The 19537-nt window shown below is 41.3% G+C and overlaps 1 protein-coding gene across 1 annotated transcript in view; it reads left to right on the top strand.

The window, feature by feature from the left end:
- Positions 1-19537, top strand: part of drosha (drosha ribonuclease III) — a 182847-nt gene that overhangs the window by 134297 nt on the left and 29013 nt on the right. Inside the window, exon 26 of the mRNA XM_088322279.1 lies at positions 10067-10172. Within this exon, the coding sequence (XP_088178405.1) occupies positions 10067-10172 (106 nt within the window). The remainder of the gene's footprint in view (positions 1-10066; positions 10173-19537) is intronic.

Genomic DNA, 19537 nt, shown 5'->3' with positions numbered 1-19537 from the left:
AAAAGTCCGTATCATGTTAGAAAAGCTTGTGTTTGATCAAGGGATAGAGTAAAAAGTGTAGTTAATTTGTTTTAGGGATGCACAATCATGTAGAGACTGATTTGTTAGCTCTTATCATTACATTAGTCTGCCAAATAAAATTGTGTGTTTTTAATTTACAGAGCGAATGAAAAGCACGCTAAAGGAGAAGGCCAAGTGATTAGCTGTTACCATAACATTAGTTTCTCAATCTGGCTCTTTTCAGTTCGCGAACTACGTTGAAATTTCAATGCACTTTTTGTTTTAGGTTAATTAGTCATGTATTGACATTTTTATTTATTTGTTAAAAAAAAACAGGTAGCTGTTTAAGTTTTGTGTACCTTTATGCGAGTTGCTAAGCCCAATTTTATTTCGTGCACTGTTAGTTTTTTGTTTAAGTGAAAGATTGGTCCTTTTAAGTTAAAATTAAAAATGTATTTAATGTTAAGCTAAGTTTTATTTGAATTTATAATATTCTTTTTTTCTTCTTGCATTATTAAATATTTTTTACGCCAGTTTTTAGGCTGTTATAGAAATTGAATATTGGCTCCACTCATCAATTATCGGCCTCTTAATACTATCAATTGGCGTCAGCACTAGTACAGTGAGTAAAAATGGTGTGATGATGAGATAAAACCTGATTCCTTTTCATATGTCATATACACACACCTGTAGTGGTCTCGTGATTAGACAGTAGATTTAGACCTATGCTTATTAATATTTTTATTAGTATTGTTGTTGATATAGCAAAATGTATTATTGGGTTGTGTTGCGAGAATATTGTCAGACATTAGACCGGTTCGTGGTACAGAAGAGGATGGAAGAAGAAAAAAAAAGTCAAGCTATTGTTGTGACTGCCACCTAGAGGGCTGGAGCGGCAGATTATTATTTTTTGGTTGTGCAGACTGGTAAGAATGGCATTTTTCACAGCGCTACAATTTTTCATCAAAGACGTCGCTCTGCTTCCAAAAATGGCAGCGCTTCCAGCGAGCATCTTCTTAGTCTTCTTCATAGTCTTTTTATGATTCTGGATTCTCTTCTCCAAGCTGATGAAGGTGTTTGACTTCAAAGTGCCCGCTGCACTTTCCTCAAGCTTTTTTCTTTCTTCTCTAGTTGGCTGCTGCGTTTACCACTGAAAGTCTTGCGCTCGCTATTACATTCTTCTTAGACTTCTTACAGGAATAGCTCCATGGTTGGAGTCGTTTTGGTCAATAACTTGTCTGTTATTTACAAGCCGCGACCAGAAAATAAATCCAAATCTCAAGTTTATTGAATAAAAAAATATACAGTTTAAACCAAAGTATAAAGGTTACACCAAAGTGTTAAAAAACGTTAAAAAAACAGTGTGAACGGTATGCTGATTCATGCTCTCTGGGAATGTTCTGAAATAGTACCTGTATGCTGTATCATTATTGAGTATACGAAAAATGGTTGAAATCTTTTCCCCCAAAATCACCTGGACTATGTCTTCTTGGAGACAGAACTGTAATGCCCCACTTTGGCTCGTCTTCTTTCAGAATTCTATAGACTGGATTCATGACCTTCGCTTGCGTAATTTTGAGATACTGGAAGCTCCCGGATAGCCGAACCATAAACATTTGGAAAAAGTTTATGATGGACGCAACCTCTTGTGAAAAAAAATTTGTGTGTGTGTGTGTGTGTGTGTGTGTGTGTGTGTGTGTGTGTGTGTGTGTGTGTGTGTGTGTGTGTGTGTGTGTGTGTGTGTGTGTGTGTGTGTGTGTGTGTGTGTGTGTGTGTGTGTGTGTGTGTGTGTGTGTGTGTGTGTGTGTGTGTGTGTGTGTGTGTGTGTGTGTGTGTGTGTGTGTGAGAGACTGGGTTGCATGGGAATAATGAGCGATAGGATGACTTTTGGAACTTTTTATTCACAACAACAATCTCCAACGCCTCATAGTGCATAACACCGCACTCCCTGATTAAGTGTACAGTTTCTTTTTTTTTCTCCTTTTTTTCACATGATGAAATGTTCTTTTGCGTTTGTTTTAAATGCAGGATTCTGTTGGAGCTTTGAGTAACTTGTAGCTTCAGTAAAATTAGCTTCAGGATGTATCAGGGAATTACTCCCGAACCCGGCGCAATGGGGTTACAGTAGGAGTTTGGGGCTGACTTCCTTCACAAGGTTGCTGGCTGATGTCCCAAACCCGTTCCAGCAGCGAGGTATCCGCCACCCGGATGGTTCTGGTTCACCCCTATACAATCACCCGCCTTCACACCCGGCCGGGTTGTCCCGCCGCGCTTGTGCAGCCGGGTTGTCGCCGGCAGAATTCAGTTCCACTGCGTGGTCATCGCAGCCGGGTCGGGGGCCAGTCCCCCCTTGGTACCAGCGTGGTCCGGCCATCCTTGGAAAGCAAACCTCATCCGCTGTGTATGCAATACCTTCCCCACGACTCGAGTGCCGGCCGGGGCTTTAAAGTCCCAGCCGTCACGCCGGGAGCCAGGGTGTGTCACGACTTGTCGATTGCCTTCCGCATTTGTATGCAAGAATACGTGGCCTTGAATTTCATTGGATGTGGTCTTGAAAGTTTTTACAGAGTCTTACATTTGAATGGTAAAATCCTGTGGAAACTCAAGTGTTTTTTTTTACCCCCAAGCAACATCAAGTCATAATATTCCTTTTAAAGCAGGGGTCAAGTCAAGTCATGTTTATTTGTATAGCCCTTAATCACAAAGAGTCTCAAAGGGCTGCACAGACCACAAATTATTGCTTACCACTGACTATTATTGCACCATCCCCTGGATCTTAAACCTACATGAGGGCAAGGAAAATCTCAAAAACCTCAAAATGAGGAAAATGAAGAAACCTTGAAAGGGACCACACATGAGGTAATCCCCCTTCCAAGATGACCAGGCTGCAGTGCATGTTGCAAAATCGTTTTACTTGGGGGGCCACCAGAGCTAGGGTCTGAATGTGGTTATGCCAAATTAAGTTTTTTGACTTATTTGGGGATTTTTGTTGCTGCCTAATATGTTTCCACTTTTTTTTGTTGCACTATTTTTACAATGCAATTTTATTTTTCATTGCATTATTGTTATAACTTGGGCGAATCTCTATGCCCAATTTGTAAATATTTTTGCCCATTTTATTCATTTATTTTGTTCTTGTTAGTCTTCATTCGAGGTTTACCCTTGAATGTTATGTCTAATCTCATTGCAAACAATAATCCCAGTGTTAATATCAATGGCCATGAAGACATGGGCCCCTGACCCGCCAAAAACGGGTCCCAAAAGTGGTTTGCAACCCACTTGTTGAGAAACCATGTTTTCGTATGAATTGATGATTCCAAAAATCAAATAAAAACGTTCAATTATCAAATAACATAGCTGCCAATCGAAAGCTTCCGTCTCAAGCGCACCTGCAACGCGATTCACCCGAGACTCTCGACATGATACAAAATAAATCATTTTGAGCTCTTTTTAATTAAAAATTTGCGCCACGGCCCTGAGGAAAAGACAGCCCTCGGCCCACACACCCGCTTGTTTTTTTCCTCTTAAATAATAATCCACTTTATCAGACTTAATTAAAGACGTGGCTCATAAACCAGGCGGGGGGGCAAGTATTTTGTTGTCCGATTTAATGGCAAAAAAAGAATCTTTATGTAAATACGGAGGGCAGCTGGGGCTTCTCCTTTTTTTTTTTTTTGCGTCTTGAGGTAAACAGAGAAAAAGTAATTTCCTAGGGATTTGAAGGAATTGCGAGTAGGACCTCGATTATGCGGCGGACATCGATTCATTATGAATGACGATTGTGTGCCGATAATGGCCGGCGGCTTCTGCCAACGTTATCGAGCTGAAGTGAATATGTTGCGTCTGGTAAACACAGATCATAAAAATATATGGAATTTAGTAGAACCCACAGGTACCCACCTGCCTTGCATTTTCGCTTTGCGGTGTGAAAACGCAGTTTTTGGCTCCTACTTTTCGCTTTTTACAAGAAATGATTTTGGGTGCGTATTCAAATTTTTAAATATACTGTATCACTTTACAGTGTGGAAAATGATTTTTTTGGCCCCTCTTTACTGCATTTTACCCACTATACCACAATGACAACAAATGATTTTGGGTGCCCAAAAACATATTAAACGTATTAAATATACTGTAGTACCCGAGAATCGGGCATGCCCACCTTATGATATATTCACTTTATGGTGTGGAAAATGATGGGGTTTTTTGCCTGTCCTTACCGCATTTTACCCATTATATCACATTGACTAACAAATTATTTTTGTGCCCATAAATCTATCAAACTTCTTAAATATACAGTCGAGCTGCATAGTGGGGCATCCCCCGCCTTACGAGGTTTTTACTGCATGGTAGGGAATACAATTTTTTTCGGCTCCTCTTTACATCATTTTCCCCACAATACCACATAACAACGTATAATATTGCATGTCCAGGTTGACAGATTCAGATCTAAAAGACCAGTTTACTGTAGAGCCATGGAATTGGGCGACCACGCCTTACTAAGTTTTGCCTTATGTAGAATATGATGTTTTTCCACCCCCTCTTTATGGCGTTTTCCCCACTATACCACATCAACAAATCAATTAAGTCTGCCCTAAAATGTAAACGCTCTTGAAACGTATTTAATACAGTATATTGTAGAGGCCCAGGATTGGCGTTCCCGCCTAACAGCATATTCACGTTACACTGTGGAATAGGAACTTTTTCAGCCCTTCTCGCAATTTACCCTCTATACCACATTGACAACGAATAATTTTGCCAAAAAATTGTCCAAAAATGTTAAACATTCGAATCCTATTAAATATACCATAGAACCCCGGGATAGGGCTTCCTTGGCTTACGGCATATTCACTTTACAGTGTGAAATAGGATTTACAGGGATCAGAATTTACACAAAATTATTGTTTGTTCGCTTATCACAAGTGGTGCTGGGCCCATCACAGCCATGTTTTAGGATTATGGAAGGGCATGTGAGTGCCCACAGGGCCAGGGAGAACATGCGAACTCCACTCAAGGAGGCCAGTACCAGACATGGGGACTTGAGACTTAGTGACTTGGACTCGAGTCGACTCGAGTCGCTGTTTTTATGACTTGTGACTTGACTTGGACTTGGCAATCTAAGACTCGGGACTTGACTTGTGACTTGACTTGCCCAAGAAAAAAATACTTGGGACTTACTTGGGACTTGAAGGTGAAGACTTGAGACTTACTTGAGACTTGCACATGTGTGACTTGGTCCCATGTCTGGCCAGTACCTTAAATATGATACCCAGGGATCAGAATTTTCCGCGGATCCGCGGATTTCCGCTGTTTTTGAACCCCAAAGGCATTCCGACTTTTTCACTTTTTCTCTTGCGTAGCAAACAAATTCAAAATCCGACTGTCTCACTCTTTCCTTTATTGCTCTGGCGCACCCTGGCGGCCGTTAGAAAAATTGGCCGCATTGTCGCACAAGCTGCAGGGACTGAACTGCATTTGAACTTATCTTGCAGTATTTACAAAAAAATCAGTTATGTGGGCAAATTATTTTAATCTTCTAAAAATGTTACTTAAATGATAAATATAAGCATGGTTTTGGACAAGTAAATTGCCTAATTGCCTCCGCCCTGGTTTATTCCTGGACGCTGGCTATTTCAGCTGAAAATGAAAATCTCCATTCTGATCCCTGGATTTATTTGTCAGTCTGACATTTTACCCTTGATAACACATTGACATTTTTTTTTTACTTTCCTAGACAAAAAAGTGCAATTGCAACCACACTAGACAAGGGGGAAGTAGCGTTCTGAGTGGCAGTGTTTTGTTTACATTTAGCCTCCACACAGTGCACTAGGCATTCAGTATGAAGTGTAGACACAAAGTGAAGCAGGCCCACAAGTGACCCCCTGAAAAAAATATTGAACACAGATGCGGAGAGATGCAAGAAGAGACTGGGTATAGAGTGCATTTCACTTCGACCTTGGAGCGAGATGAGCAAAGACCGGTGTGCTTGCTATGTTAAAAATGTTTGCAGAGGACAGCACAAAGCCAAATACATTAAGTTGTCAGTTAAAGACATTAGAACCCAATAGCACTGATGAGACGCTTGAGTTTTCTTCAGCGAAAATGTACCAAAGCAGATTTAGCTTGGACGTGAGTGATGTGTTACCATCAATATCGAGCAATCTTTGTTTCATCCCCACTAATATTATGTGATCACGTTAAAAAAAAAGATACATCTTGGGGGGAGCGAGACTGAATGAATGAATGAAAACTTTATTTCGAAAAAATAAAATAAAAGCAGGACAAAAACAATAACTCAACAACAAAATAATGTTACGTAACATGTTCAAAAGGGGGTAGTAAGAAGCAGATGCTTATTTTCCCTACCCCTTCATCTTCCCTATTAAATACACCAATGATAATAACAACAATAGCAATAATATTAATAATAACATTTATGATATAACAATAGCAACAATAACAACAAAGTTAACCATAGTTGTAGACGCACTATTCCCTGTACCACTCATACCCCATTTTCTTCATCTCTGTATTCCGCCAGTAATGTTTTTTTTGTATTTAAATTTGAACAAGTGAATAGTTGGACATTGTTTGATCTCGTCTAGTAAATTGTTCCAAAGTTTGACTCCACACACAGACACACAAATACTTTTCCTGGTTGTTCTCACCTTTCGGACTATGAATTTACTACAGCCCCTTAAGTTATAATTTCCCTCTTTCCGAATGAATAATTTTTGATGTTTTCTGACACTATGTTTTTGTTGACCTTAAATAGCAGTTGTGCGGTGAAGAATTTTACTAAATCATCCAATTTTAATAATTTGGACTGCAGGAATAAAATATTAGTATGATCTTGATATCCTACCCTATGTATGGTTCTAATTGCACGTTTTTAGGGGATAAAAAGGGGCTGTAGTGAGCTTTTGTAATTATTGCCCCAGACTTCTGCACAATATGTTAAGTATGGCAGAACTTGAGAACAAATAAAGAATATTTCTTCTTTCGAGGGGGTGCATGACAGAAAATAATTCAGAAGCACTGCTCTAATGGAATGAATAAAAGATTAATGTAGTAAAATAAATAAAAATTATTGGTATACATGTTTGGATCTTTGCACACTTCGCTATTACTGGCATCCATTTGTAAATATTTGTCTATAATGAATTGACGAATTAAGTATTGATTGATTGATTACGTAAAGCTCTAGTCTCTCCAACACTGTGTTTTAAATATTGTAACTGAATAATAACGACACAAAAACTGCATTTTTGGTGATTTTTCTATAGAGGCAAGAAAAAAAAGAGTTATTATGCATCCCTAATTTGAGTTTGAAACCCAAAGTGTCACCATGCTGTCTACGTGCTGATTTTACTCTCAAAGATGAGTCGAGCGACCTGTTGTTGAAATATTATTGTGTTTAACTAGTACAACAGTGTGCAGTCAAAGACAGCTCATCATTTCTCATAAGCGCGGATTGTTTTGCTGTCACTCAGTGAGGATATAATAAGAAGTTTGGATTTATAGTTTCAAGTGGAGGATATTTGGAGCAATTATCCGAATGGTTCCCGGGGGCCAGCCTTTCATGATCTGTCTCTGTTTGGATGGATGATAAAAGGCGCAGGAAGAAGAAGGAAGTCCACAACAACCCAACCCCTGACATCTTTCTGCTTCTTATGTGGGGCTTCCTATTCCTCTTTGTCTTCCTGCCGGCTCACATCTGCCGTGGCTTATTTTCGCCCATTGTCAAAAATCAAATCTTGTTTCGGCTGTGAACTTGGCAGCACGTAGAAGAAAATTAGGGACAAAACGGTCAGGGTGGATGAGCACCTGGTCAACGTGGCAGGAGACCGACTGGGCACGCCCTCCAGCCTCAAGACATCAAATATGCACAGTAACATTTCAAGAAACAAAATCTGGGACCTTTGCGAGCTTTCTAAGCAACGTCTAGAAAAACTGATTGGTTCCGATTGTCTGGTTTTTTTTTGCAGACAGACACTTTGGTTTGGTCGGCTCTCAGTTTTTAGGTTGTGTTTGTCAGTTCCCCTGTTAATTGGCATATTTTTTTAGGCTGTCGTCGTCAACTTGCAGCTTAGTCTCCCGCATTTTTGGGTCATGTTTGTCAGTTTTCGGGTCGTTTTTGTCAGTTCTCAGATTTTTCTTTTTTTTCCCCATCAGTTTTCTGGCCATGTTTGTCAGTTTTTAACATTGTCCCCATCTGTTTGGGGGTCTTCTTTGTCAGTTTTTCGGTCATCTTTGTCATTTCTTGGGTTTTAATTTCCATCCGATTTTGGATGGTCTTTGTAACAGGGTACCTTAAAAAGTCTTTAAAGGCATTGAATTTATTATTCTAAAAATTAGGCCTTAATTGGCATTGAAATGTCTTAAATCCAAATTTTAAAAACTTAGTACAAACAGATTATTAAGATTTATAACTGTTTGAAATAAAAAGATCTAATTAGATTTATAATTTTTTTTTGTTTTTTTTGTTGTTTTAATAATTCACCGATTTACTTTTGCGGTGACACGGCGTGACCACAATAACAGAACTATCAAAACGGTAATTTGGTTTCAGTCGGGCAGAATACACATAGGAATTTCGGACCGAGAGGTTTCCTTTGGACCATGGAAAAGTGTAAATGCAATGAGAAGTGGCTGTCCAACAAACGTTTTTTCCATGGCTAAAAGCTGTGCCAAGTAATTTGTACGAGACACCATGTATTGTTTGCAAAAATATTTGTGGTTATGTGTTTTGTTTAAATTGTTTTTTTTGTGTGTGTCTTGACTTCATCTTAACCCCTTAACGTTCCTGTAAAATTTGCCTAAATTCCCAACCAATGCAAGATAAATTGAAGGCTCTTCTTGAACCTTTTAAAGAATATGGACGGTTTACGTCCTTTTAAAGGTAAGACTCAATAGTTTTTCCCAAACTTAAAAAAATCACTGCAAGTGCTACTAATATTAAGTAATTTGAGTTGGAACCCATAGAGATGTTGTCTGAATTTTCGTTTTTTGCAAATGCTTGCAGATGATTGTAGTATGGACAACGGGTCAGACATTAGCTAAAGGCCTTACTTGGTGCCTTGTTAAATTTGATCTTAATCTGAAAAGCTAAACATTGTATTTTACACATGTTTTCATTGGTGGGTCTAGGCATTTCCAGAAGTGGCCATTTGAAGACGAACAACTAACGGCACTAAAAGTTTTGCAATTGTGTATTTTGCCCTCACAAGTTTTTGAAAGAGTTGTAAATGTTTGACTTCTTTTTCCAGAAGTCAATCAATGATTGTGCACACTTATGCATAATAATGGTGCGTGAAAATGAATCACGAATGGCATTTCACACTTTGTTTTTGGGGTCTAATTTGAATACATATCTGTGCAATGTTCTGTTCAGAATTTCATTGGCTAACCAATGTGTCAATCATCATTTAAATCGGCTGTGTATACTCGGCGCTAAAGGGGGCTTTTATCAAACAAGCCTTTATTGGCTAATGCTGGCTGTGGAGGCTGAAAAAAGCCTGCTATTGGCCGAGAGTGGTGTCAATCGAAACGTCAGAGGATAATAGCCATGTTGATAATAATCTGACAAGTCTGTATATAAGAAGAGGGGAATTATGGAGCGAAAAGGAACAAAATACAACAAGGTTCGATGAAGGAATGCTTTTAGGAGTATTTCTTTCATCTGTCGGCATTATTGTGTTTTTCAGAGTCAATATTATACACGTTCGGATTCACTAGATTGTCCAGGAAGTCAGGACTCCATGTTTGCCCGACATTTAAATCCTCAGCTGACTTCCCAAGGGACATATTGGTGAGCTATCACAGCTTTATAGTTGTCATCTTTGTCAATTCTAGGGTCCTCTCCGTTAGTTTTCAGGTCGCCTTGGTCAGTTTTCAGGCTAATCTTGATCAGTTTTCTGATGGTCTTCGGCCGTTATCAGGTTTTATTGTTTTTGTGATGTCTTCCACAGCTGGCTTAGAATTTGTCAAGCTTCTCCGTCAGCCCACCCAACCGGTGCTTGAAAATAAAATTCACATGTGTCTTTCCTTCTTTTGTCTGTTGTTGCAGGGGCCACAACCAGAGGATGGAGTTTCTTGGGGATTCCATCATGCAGCTGGTGGCCACTGAGTACCTCTTTATCCACTTTCCCGACCACCACGAGGGACACCTTACGGTAAGAGGGTGTACTAAATTGCTGTTATGAGGGCGTAAATGTGTCAAGTTAGCGTGTGAGCGGTTTGCAGATGTTGGTAACAAAACAACCAGGCCAGACATCATACGTTCAGGTAAACCAAGTGTCTCTGTGCCTGTAAGTCCTCGTTTTAACATACAAAATGCGAGAAAATAGTACATGTTTTTGCCGAATATCTAAACATATAATTATATATGTTTATAAAAACGTCATTGGTATATTCAAATTATTTTCCGAGTTAATGCATTTTGAAGACAGTCTGTCTCGTCTTTGACTTCCCGAGCTCTGACATCTTGTGAAGCATACCAGAACCCTAGCAAGCCAGTCACCCTCTTGTTTTATATGTTAACTCGTCAAAATAGTTTTGATGTTTAAAACCAAGTTTTGATAGATTTTTGGGAGAATGCTTAGGAGTTGTGTAGCAACTACAAAATGGCGGCGCGACTATACGCAGCGGCTTCACGTGTCTCTCCAGTAAATCTTTTTACTTTAAGTGTTCTTTTATCTCTCATCCTTTCTTTGATAAATACCTGTTCGGCAACTATCACCTTAAGTCGCCAGGAACTTATTAACCTGGGTCTAAGATTAGATTTCGACTCATTTCACGATTACAACACCAACAACAACATCCCAAAGGACATACGAAGACCACCGAGATCTCCCTGGGTTACCTGCCCGCCCAACAAGCGACGGAGACGGCGGAGGGAACGTAAACAAAAACGAGGCTCTCGGGGAGGCCTAGCGAAGAAGCTAAAAAGACGACCACACCGACAAGCGCTTCCGAGTATCTTCCTGACCAACGCCAGATCCATCGTACACAAAATCAGTGAGCTTGAGCTGCGGATAGCTACCAACAACTTCGTACGGAATAGCAACATTTTTGTGATCACGGAGTCATGGCTTGACCCGCGGATCCCCGACGCTGCAGTTCAGCTAGCAGGACGCACGCTACACCGATACGACCGCAACGAAGAATCCGGCAAAAAAAGAGGTGGGGGACTATGCATTTACGTACATAATGCGTGGTGCAATAACAGCAGAATTATTGATGCACACTGCTCGCCCGATCTAGAGTTTCTGGCGGTATCGTGTAGACCATTCTATATACCGCGAGAGCTAACTGTGCTCATTGTAATAGCTGTTTACATTCCTCCGGATGCTAACGCTAGCACAGCGCTAAACCTTCTACTCGCTGCCATAAACATTCAACAGCTTGCACACCCCGACGGAGCTTTCATTATCGCTGGCGACTTTAATAAGGCATGTTTAAGGACTGTTCTTCCAAAATTCTATCAACATGTGAACTGTGCAACAAGGGGTGAAAAAACTTTGGACCGCGTTTACAGCAACCTCAAAAACGCATACAAAGCAGCCCCCCTCCCCCACCTAGTAAATTCGGATCACCTATGCCTATCCCTTACCCCCTCATACACCCCCATCCGAAGGAAAACAAAACCTGTAACGAGGACAATACAAACGTGGCCTGAGGGAGCCCTCTCCAAGCTACAGGACTGTTTTGATCAAACTTGCTGGGAGGTATTTGAACACCATGACCTCCAGAAATTCACTGACACTGTTTTATCCTACATCCGTTACTGCATGGATGAAGTCACAGTATATAAAAAAATCAAAAACTACCCAAACCAAAAACCCTGGATGTCCAGCGAGGTGCGCACCCTCCTCAAACACCGCAACACCGCCTTCAGGTCTGAAGACAAGGCTCTTTACGGGGTGGCCAGGGCTGACCTGAAGAGAGGCATCAAGGAAGCAAAAGCAGCCTACACAAGGAGGATCGAGCACCTCTTCGCTGGAAATGACCCGAGGAGGATGTGGCAGGGCCTCCAACACATCACCAACTTCAGAGGCCACAACCTGGCAACTGTTGAGGCTGAGGCTTCACTACCTGAGGACCTTAATCAGTTCTTCGCTCGCTTTGAAGCTGGTATGCCACAAACAGCCACATCACACCCACCAACAACCAGCAGCAACTCCCTCACATTTCAGGAGCACGAAGTTAGGCGTGCGCTGAATACCATAAACCCCAGGAAGGCAACTGGCCCGGATGGAGTACCAGGGAGGGTACTCGGGGACTGTTCCAATCCGCTGGCTGGGGTCTTCACCACCATCTTCAACCGGTCCCTGTCACAGGCGACCGTCCCACCTTGCCTCAAAACCTCCACCATCATTCCCATCCCCAAAAAGTCAGCAGTGGAAAGCCTCAACGACTACAGGCCTGTAGCTCTTACGCCTGTGGTCATGAAGTGCTTCGAGAGGTTAGTGTCCCGGCACATCAAAAACTCCCTGCCACTCACACTGGACCCCCACCAGTTTGCCTACAAGGCAAACCGCTCCACTGACGACGCCATAAACACAGCACTTCACACCGTGCTGAAACACCTGGATCACCGGGGGAGCTACGCCAGAATGCTCTTCCTGGACTTCAGCTCAGCCTTCAACACCATTATCCCGGAGATCCTGGTGGAGAAACTTGCACACCTAGGACTCTCTCCCTCCATCTGCCACTGGATAATGGACTTCCTCTCCAACCGCCCACAGTCGGTGAAACTCGGCACCCACGTCTCTCCCACCCTAACACTGAACACTGGCTCAAAGTTGTGCCCTTTAAGAAAGACTGAAAAAAAACCATCAAAGGTTTTTAAAAAACATAATCTTATAAAAATGTCAAGATTCCTCTCATAACATTCAGCTTTCTCTACTTTTGGGTTTGGGATGATTTATTTGATTTTCCTACCATAAAATGGCAAACATTGTTTCAATATTTATACAGTCATCTTGGTCGTTCGATTCTTTTGCTGTAAATAAGCAGAAGGCTTTTGGCCTCCGCAACATAATTTTTGTGTTTGTGTAGCACATAGATGGTGTCAAATATTACCAGCATGGATTAACGATTTCTCTTTCTGGAAATCGTCTGTGGCGCCGAGCGCTGCGTTCCAAACGTTCTTTTCTTGCCTGGAATCAAACGATTGCGCTCAGCTCATGGACTATTCGCCACTCGCCAAGAAATTGTCGCTGCAGGGACGGAAAACTGGCAACCTTCACCGTGTTGACGCTTTTGTGAGCGTTGTTGAAATGTTGCTGTAAGCAACATCACTGAACACCATTTCTATAGTTGCAGGAGGGGTTTCTTGGAAGCGGGCGAGGAGGGGGATTTTGTAAAAGTGTCAAATGGCATCAATCTTCACATTAGTGTCTTGCATCATGGAAATATAAAGTTAATAATATGACAATAATATTGACAATTTTCGAACTTTTTTTTCAAAAAGGCCCCATTTTTCACATCTTATTAACATTATGATGAGAATTTGTACAAAACGTAATACAATGCTGACTTGTGAGTGTCTGAAATTGCAGAGTGAGGCACGCAATCCTCTTGTCTCATGGCAGAGGGCGACGGTGAGACCAATGATTATGATTTGCCGCGTAATTTTCTTGGGTATTTTGTTACGACAAAATGTATTCAACCAAAGGGGTGGGACAAATTGGCTGAGCTTTTCACCTAATGATTGATTGACGAGTGCACCTATAACCTGCAACAACCAATTTGTTTATCAGTAGGTGAAAAGCTGAGGCAACTGGGCCACCTCCTCCTTTGAATAACGTTTTTTGTGGACAATAAACACGACAAAACAAAATACACAACAAAATATATACACTAGAAAATACATAATAAAATGACAAAAAACAATACAAAATAAATAAATGACATAATAATCGACTAAATACTTGACAAAGTATAAGACAAACTACATGATAAAATACATGACAAAATAAAAAACTTGTAAAAAAAAATGACAAAATACATGACAAAATAGATATTGAAGTAAAAAAAATGCAGAATACACATCAAATAAATGACTGTATACATGACCCAATATACGACAAAATAAACACTGAAGTAAAAAATTGACAAAATACACGACAAAATAAATACTAAAATAAATAATTGACAAAATACACAACAAAATAAATGACAACATATATGAAAAAATGGATGAAAAATTTTCAACAAAATACACAATGATATATATGACAAAATAAGTACATAAATAAATGAATGTCCAAACACACTTCAAAACACACGACAAAATAAAGGCCAAATTACTTGAAAAAATCAATACCAAATAAATAAATGATAAAATGGAATACAAAATAAACAACAAATACATGAAAAAATATTGAAATAAATAAATTACAAAAGCCACAACAAGACAAATGACAATAAATACTGATAGAAACAAATGGCAAAGTACATAAATAAATGTTGAAGCTAAAAGTTGCGTTGATGTCATATATTTAGGTATGACGTTATTTATTAATGTGTTGATGTATATATATTGCATATATTTGTACCAATTTTCAATTTATGTCTACGATTGTTTCGTATGTATGGCAGTATTGCTTCTTCATACACATTTTTCCGTCACATAGTTGACGGGTGACACGACAGGGGGCCTTTTCGCTTTGAGAACGCGTCTCTGACATGCATCTCCAACAACAAGGTGCACTTTTTACACGTCGATCTGGTTTTGATTCCTGACTCTTGCACTCGCCGTCACTCTTTTTCAATCCAAAACTGTCAGGCATGTAAGCGCCATTGATGTCTTGCAAAACGTCAAATGGCTCTCTCCATCTTTGTGGGCAGGTAAGCGCTGTTGATGTTTCGCAAAACTTCGCATGGTTCTCAGTCTTTGTCAGGCAGGTAAGCGCCGTTGGTGTTTGCAAGGTTCGTGTCTTTGTGGGCACATTTTCCCCGCCGAGGCTGTCAAGTGTCTGTCGGATAAAGCTGAGCGCCACAAAAGAGAAAGATCGCACCTTTTGAAAGCCTTTTTTTTCCAACAAGCATCAGCGTTTCTCTTTGGATGACGGGGCTGCAGGCGGCGATGTTTGAAGTGACTGAAAAACGGCAAAGCAGGACAAAAAAAAAGTGTGACGTCAGCTGAAAGGCTGCATTAAGAGGTCCAATCGCCGCCAGGGCGTGTGGAGGAGCAGTCCTGCCATATGTAGAAACAAGCCTAATGGTCAGACTTTTGCGTTGCTGGGCATTCTCCTTGAGAAAGGTTGTTGGGGCAGTGGTTTGTTGTAAAAGCGCCAGGGAACCACATGGGATTACCAAAGAGCCACATGGCTGCATGCACATCCAGGGCGTTTGTACACGATGTGGTAACCCGGAGAAAGGCACACTTGGAAACACAACTTAGAGACAGCATTCCAGATTTGAACAAAAGAAAGTTTATCGACTACTACAAAACGATTCAGTTGAATGAGGTCCAAAAGACATAGTCTTTTCTCCAATCGGAGGTAGGTTTCCCGTGATAGGTGTCAGAAAGAGCAAACAGTTAAGATCAAATTATAACTGCCTTCCAGCGCTCCTCGAAAAGTCGGGGTTCAGTTCAGTCATGACGTCTTTTCATTAACTCTAAAAAACTGAATTCCTTTCCTTACTTCCCAAAAACACACAAACAAACACACACACAAATCGGGATTTAAAAATACATTCGTACTTCGATTAGATTGAATGATTTAGATTAAACTGTTTCTCGGGCCCGCCAGTGGCGTGATAGCCGAGGGAAATTCAATATGTACAGAACAACTTCAAAGCATTCCCGGGCATGTTATATATGGTTAGAACACAGAGTTTCCGTGGAGGTATATGATGCCAAATATAAGTTAAAATCATATCTGAGGCAAGCAAGGCAAGCATTTCAGTCAAACTATGGCTAATGTAAAAATATTTTATTAGAGCCCCAGATAATTTTTGTATGTTACCATACCATAATAGCAGCCCTTTTCCAAAGGCTCACCCAAATGGCACACTTTTGGCTTTGAGCTCTCCTTACAAACACTTTACGAACATTGTTCTCAAATATGCAGTGAAGCTCAAGAACACTTTGGGCTATAATCCTGTTGTGTTATTCAGTGCCACCACCCTGCTACATTTTTTATTCAGGCATATTTATGGAGAGAAAAACATAGGCGCACAAAAAGTTAGTATGTGTATATAATTTGGTGCACGTATTACCCAAACAGATTTTGCGTGTAGAGTTAGTTAGATTGAGCGAGGCGGATGGGAATCCCCTACTCTGTATCGATCTCCCAGAAGGAGTCAAAAATGTGAATGTGTTCTTGACTCTAACCACCTCCCTCTAGGGGGGATATGGCTTAGGTGTAATATATATACATATATATATGTATATATATATATATATATGTAACGGGTGTAATAATAACTTTTATTTTATTGAAATTCCTGCTAAAATATGTGTATAGTTTTTGGTAAATGTCCTGCAATGCTGAGTCCAACAGTGCCATCTGCTGGTATGGGGTGGGGTTTGGTTTTGGCTTCTAACATGTGACCAGGAGGCGGGGTTTTGTCAGTTTTACCAGAGTACTACAAAGAGATCAAAGAGATCAGACCCAGCAGAAAAAGCTAATGTTGTGACTCATCCATTTGCAGAACTGTAATAATAAAAACCTCATCATCCAGTCCAGCGTGAATGTGGATCTTTGGTGGGACACGTACAACGCGGTTACATTGGTGCCGTGACCCGTGACTTCTATCAAACTCGCCGAACCGAGGACTGTCCTACCTGCCACATGAGCTCACAGTATTTGAAATTTTAGTTACATGAGCGATATTGTTTAGCTCATTACAGTGCAGTGTCACAGTGATACGAAGGCTGCTGATTTATTTTGTGATTTTGACTTATTTACATTTTTTTCTGTTAATCTTTGAAACATGTTTAATCAGAGCAATGTGTTAGCTCCACAATTTGACACACCTATTCACTTTGGCAGGGGCAGGGGCATGTTTACCCCCATCCCCTCTGATAATAGTTCTACCCCAGGTGGTGCTACACATAGAGTAGAGGCAAGTTCCAGTGTGAGCACCCATAATGCAGCTGACCAACATGCTAGCCTACCTTCACCTCAGGTCAGACCCACATCTACGCCAAATTCCACGAGTGAAATTTCTGAGGGTTTAGCTGATCACATGACAAATATTATTCAGGAGATAGGACATAAATTGGCTGATAGCATATTCTCAAATATACAGTCACATAATATAGTAGCTCCTAACGCTGCTGCCACACAAGATGTAGCAAACAGATTGAGTCAGGTGGTTACGCAGAGAAAGGTTAAGGAACCGCCGTCATTTATTGGGGATGGCTCAGACTCAATAACAATACATGAGTGGGAAGATCTAATGAGGACATTTATAAAAAGGAGTGATGTGAGACTTGAAGAGCAAGCAGAGGAAATCCTTATACATTTGAGAGGAAAAGCTAAAGATGTAGTTAGGTTTAGCATTAGAAACAGTAATATAGACGTCTATACCCGCCCTGACATGATTTATAGTCTTCTCAGGAAATACTTTAGCTGTACCAAGTACTCTGCTGTCCCTTTAGCTGACTTTTATTCAACTTTGCCCAAAGACCAGGAAGACCCCTATGACTACTGGCTGAGACTAAATAGAGCAGCTGACCTTGCCTCTGAGTGCTTGAGAGAGCAGGGCAAAACATTTGACAACCCTGAAATAGAGGTTACTCGCATGTTTATTAGGAACTGCCCATGCAAGGAACTGGCACTCACTTACAGATCAAAAACCATCGAAAAGTGGTCAGCATGTGAGGTACTAGAGGTGCTGAATGAATACCACGCTGAGAAGAGCTACAAAGCAGATTCCCTACAACAACCTGCGAATAGAGCGGAAATTGCCGTACACAAAGCTGAGGTGAACCATGGTCCAACCCTCGTGCACGAGCCACCTCAGACTTCGAGCCCACAGTATGTCTCTCTAACGGACGTTATTAGTATGTTGGAGAAAGTTCTGATACGTGTTACCTCGAACCAGTTTCAAGAGAGAGGGGGAGCTCCAACCAGGCGACCTGGAGCCAGAATAAATGGTTTCACTGCCAAGCCATGTATCATTTGCAAAGAAGTCGAACACAGTGCTCTCTCTCATTGCCGAGACAAAAACCTTTGCTTTCACTGCCATGCCCCAGGGCATTCTCGACGTGATTGTCCAGTGACGAAAGTTGTCCCGCTGCCTCAGGGAAACTAACTGATCTGCGCTTAGGGGAGAACAGTGCAGATCAACTGAGTATACCTCCCACCACTAATGTGAAGCCTGACATGCAAGACAATAAATCAATTTATGAGTTGTATAGCAACAAGATACCTCCATCGAAGAAGCTGATCTTTCAGGGGTTTCAGAGAATAGCGGAGACTGACGAACTGTTTTACACACCTGTACTTGTGCAAGAAGGCCCCACTTTCAGAGCGCTGTTGGACAGCGGGTCGATGGCTTGTACAGTAAGTGAGGACACAGCTAAGTACCTCCTGCAGCAATTCCCTGATATGATGAGTTACACGGCCGATGATTATGTCATTGTAGGCTGCGGTGGACACCAAGTTTCTCCCAGAGATATGTACGACATTCACGTCACAGTTTACGGGTGCCAAATGATAATACCAGTAATGGTGGTGCCAGGCCAGACAGAACAGATGATCCTTGGCAGCAATGCCATCAAATATATTTTGACTCAATTGAAAAGTACTGATGGCTATTGGAGATTAGTTTCCACTCCTGACAACGGTCTGTCCGATAACCACAGTCAATTCCTGTCAATGCTTTCCAACACAGAGAGATGGAGAGGTGATTGCATTCCAGACAAGGTAGGGACAGTAAAGATCAAAAGTTGCGTGACGCTGAATCCACGGACCGAGTACGTTATTTGGGGCAAGTTACCTGAGTTGGCCGGGGCATCAGCGGGCAGCACAGTTGTCGTTGAGCCAACCCAATCTAAGGCTGCGCCCAGACAAGTCCTTGTCGGACGAGTTGTTACTCCACTCTGGGGAGATGGATGGGTGCCTGTTAAAGTCTTTAATCCCACGGACAGAGTTGTGGTGCTGAGAAGAAACAGGAAAATTGCAGATGTGTCTCCTTGTATCGCAGCGGAAGACCTGCCCAATGCAGAGGAGGTCAAGTGCAACGTGCAGAGTGTACAGAGCAAAGAGGTCCGACCCAGGTCAGAAGAGGACATGATGCGTGCATTGGAAGCTCTGGGACTGCAAGACATTGACCTGAAGTCATGTGAGGTTTCGCTGCAGTGTAAAGACAAGCTCCTTCATATCATCGAACAATTCGAGTCAATCTTTTCTCGCCATAAGATGGACTGTGGAGAGGCCAAAGAGTTTGTACATCGTATCCACCTTGTTGATGATAAGCCGTTCCGTCTACCCTACAGACGTATACCACCAAGTCAGTATGAAAAACTGAGGACGACTCTGAACGAGATGGAAGAGAAAGGAATTATTCAGAAGTC

Source organism: Urocampus carinirostris, chromosome 18 (assembly GCF_059441175.1).
Source record: "Urocampus carinirostris isolate Australia breed hairy pipefish chromosome 18, RoL_Ucar_1.0, whole genome shotgun sequence".
In the NCBI taxonomy this organism is placed as follows: domain Eukaryota; kingdom Metazoa; phylum Chordata; class Actinopteri; order Syngnathiformes; family Syngnathidae; genus Urocampus; species Urocampus carinirostris.
Note: the sequence above shows the minus strand (reverse complement) of the source record. Positions and strands in the feature narration are given on the sequence as shown.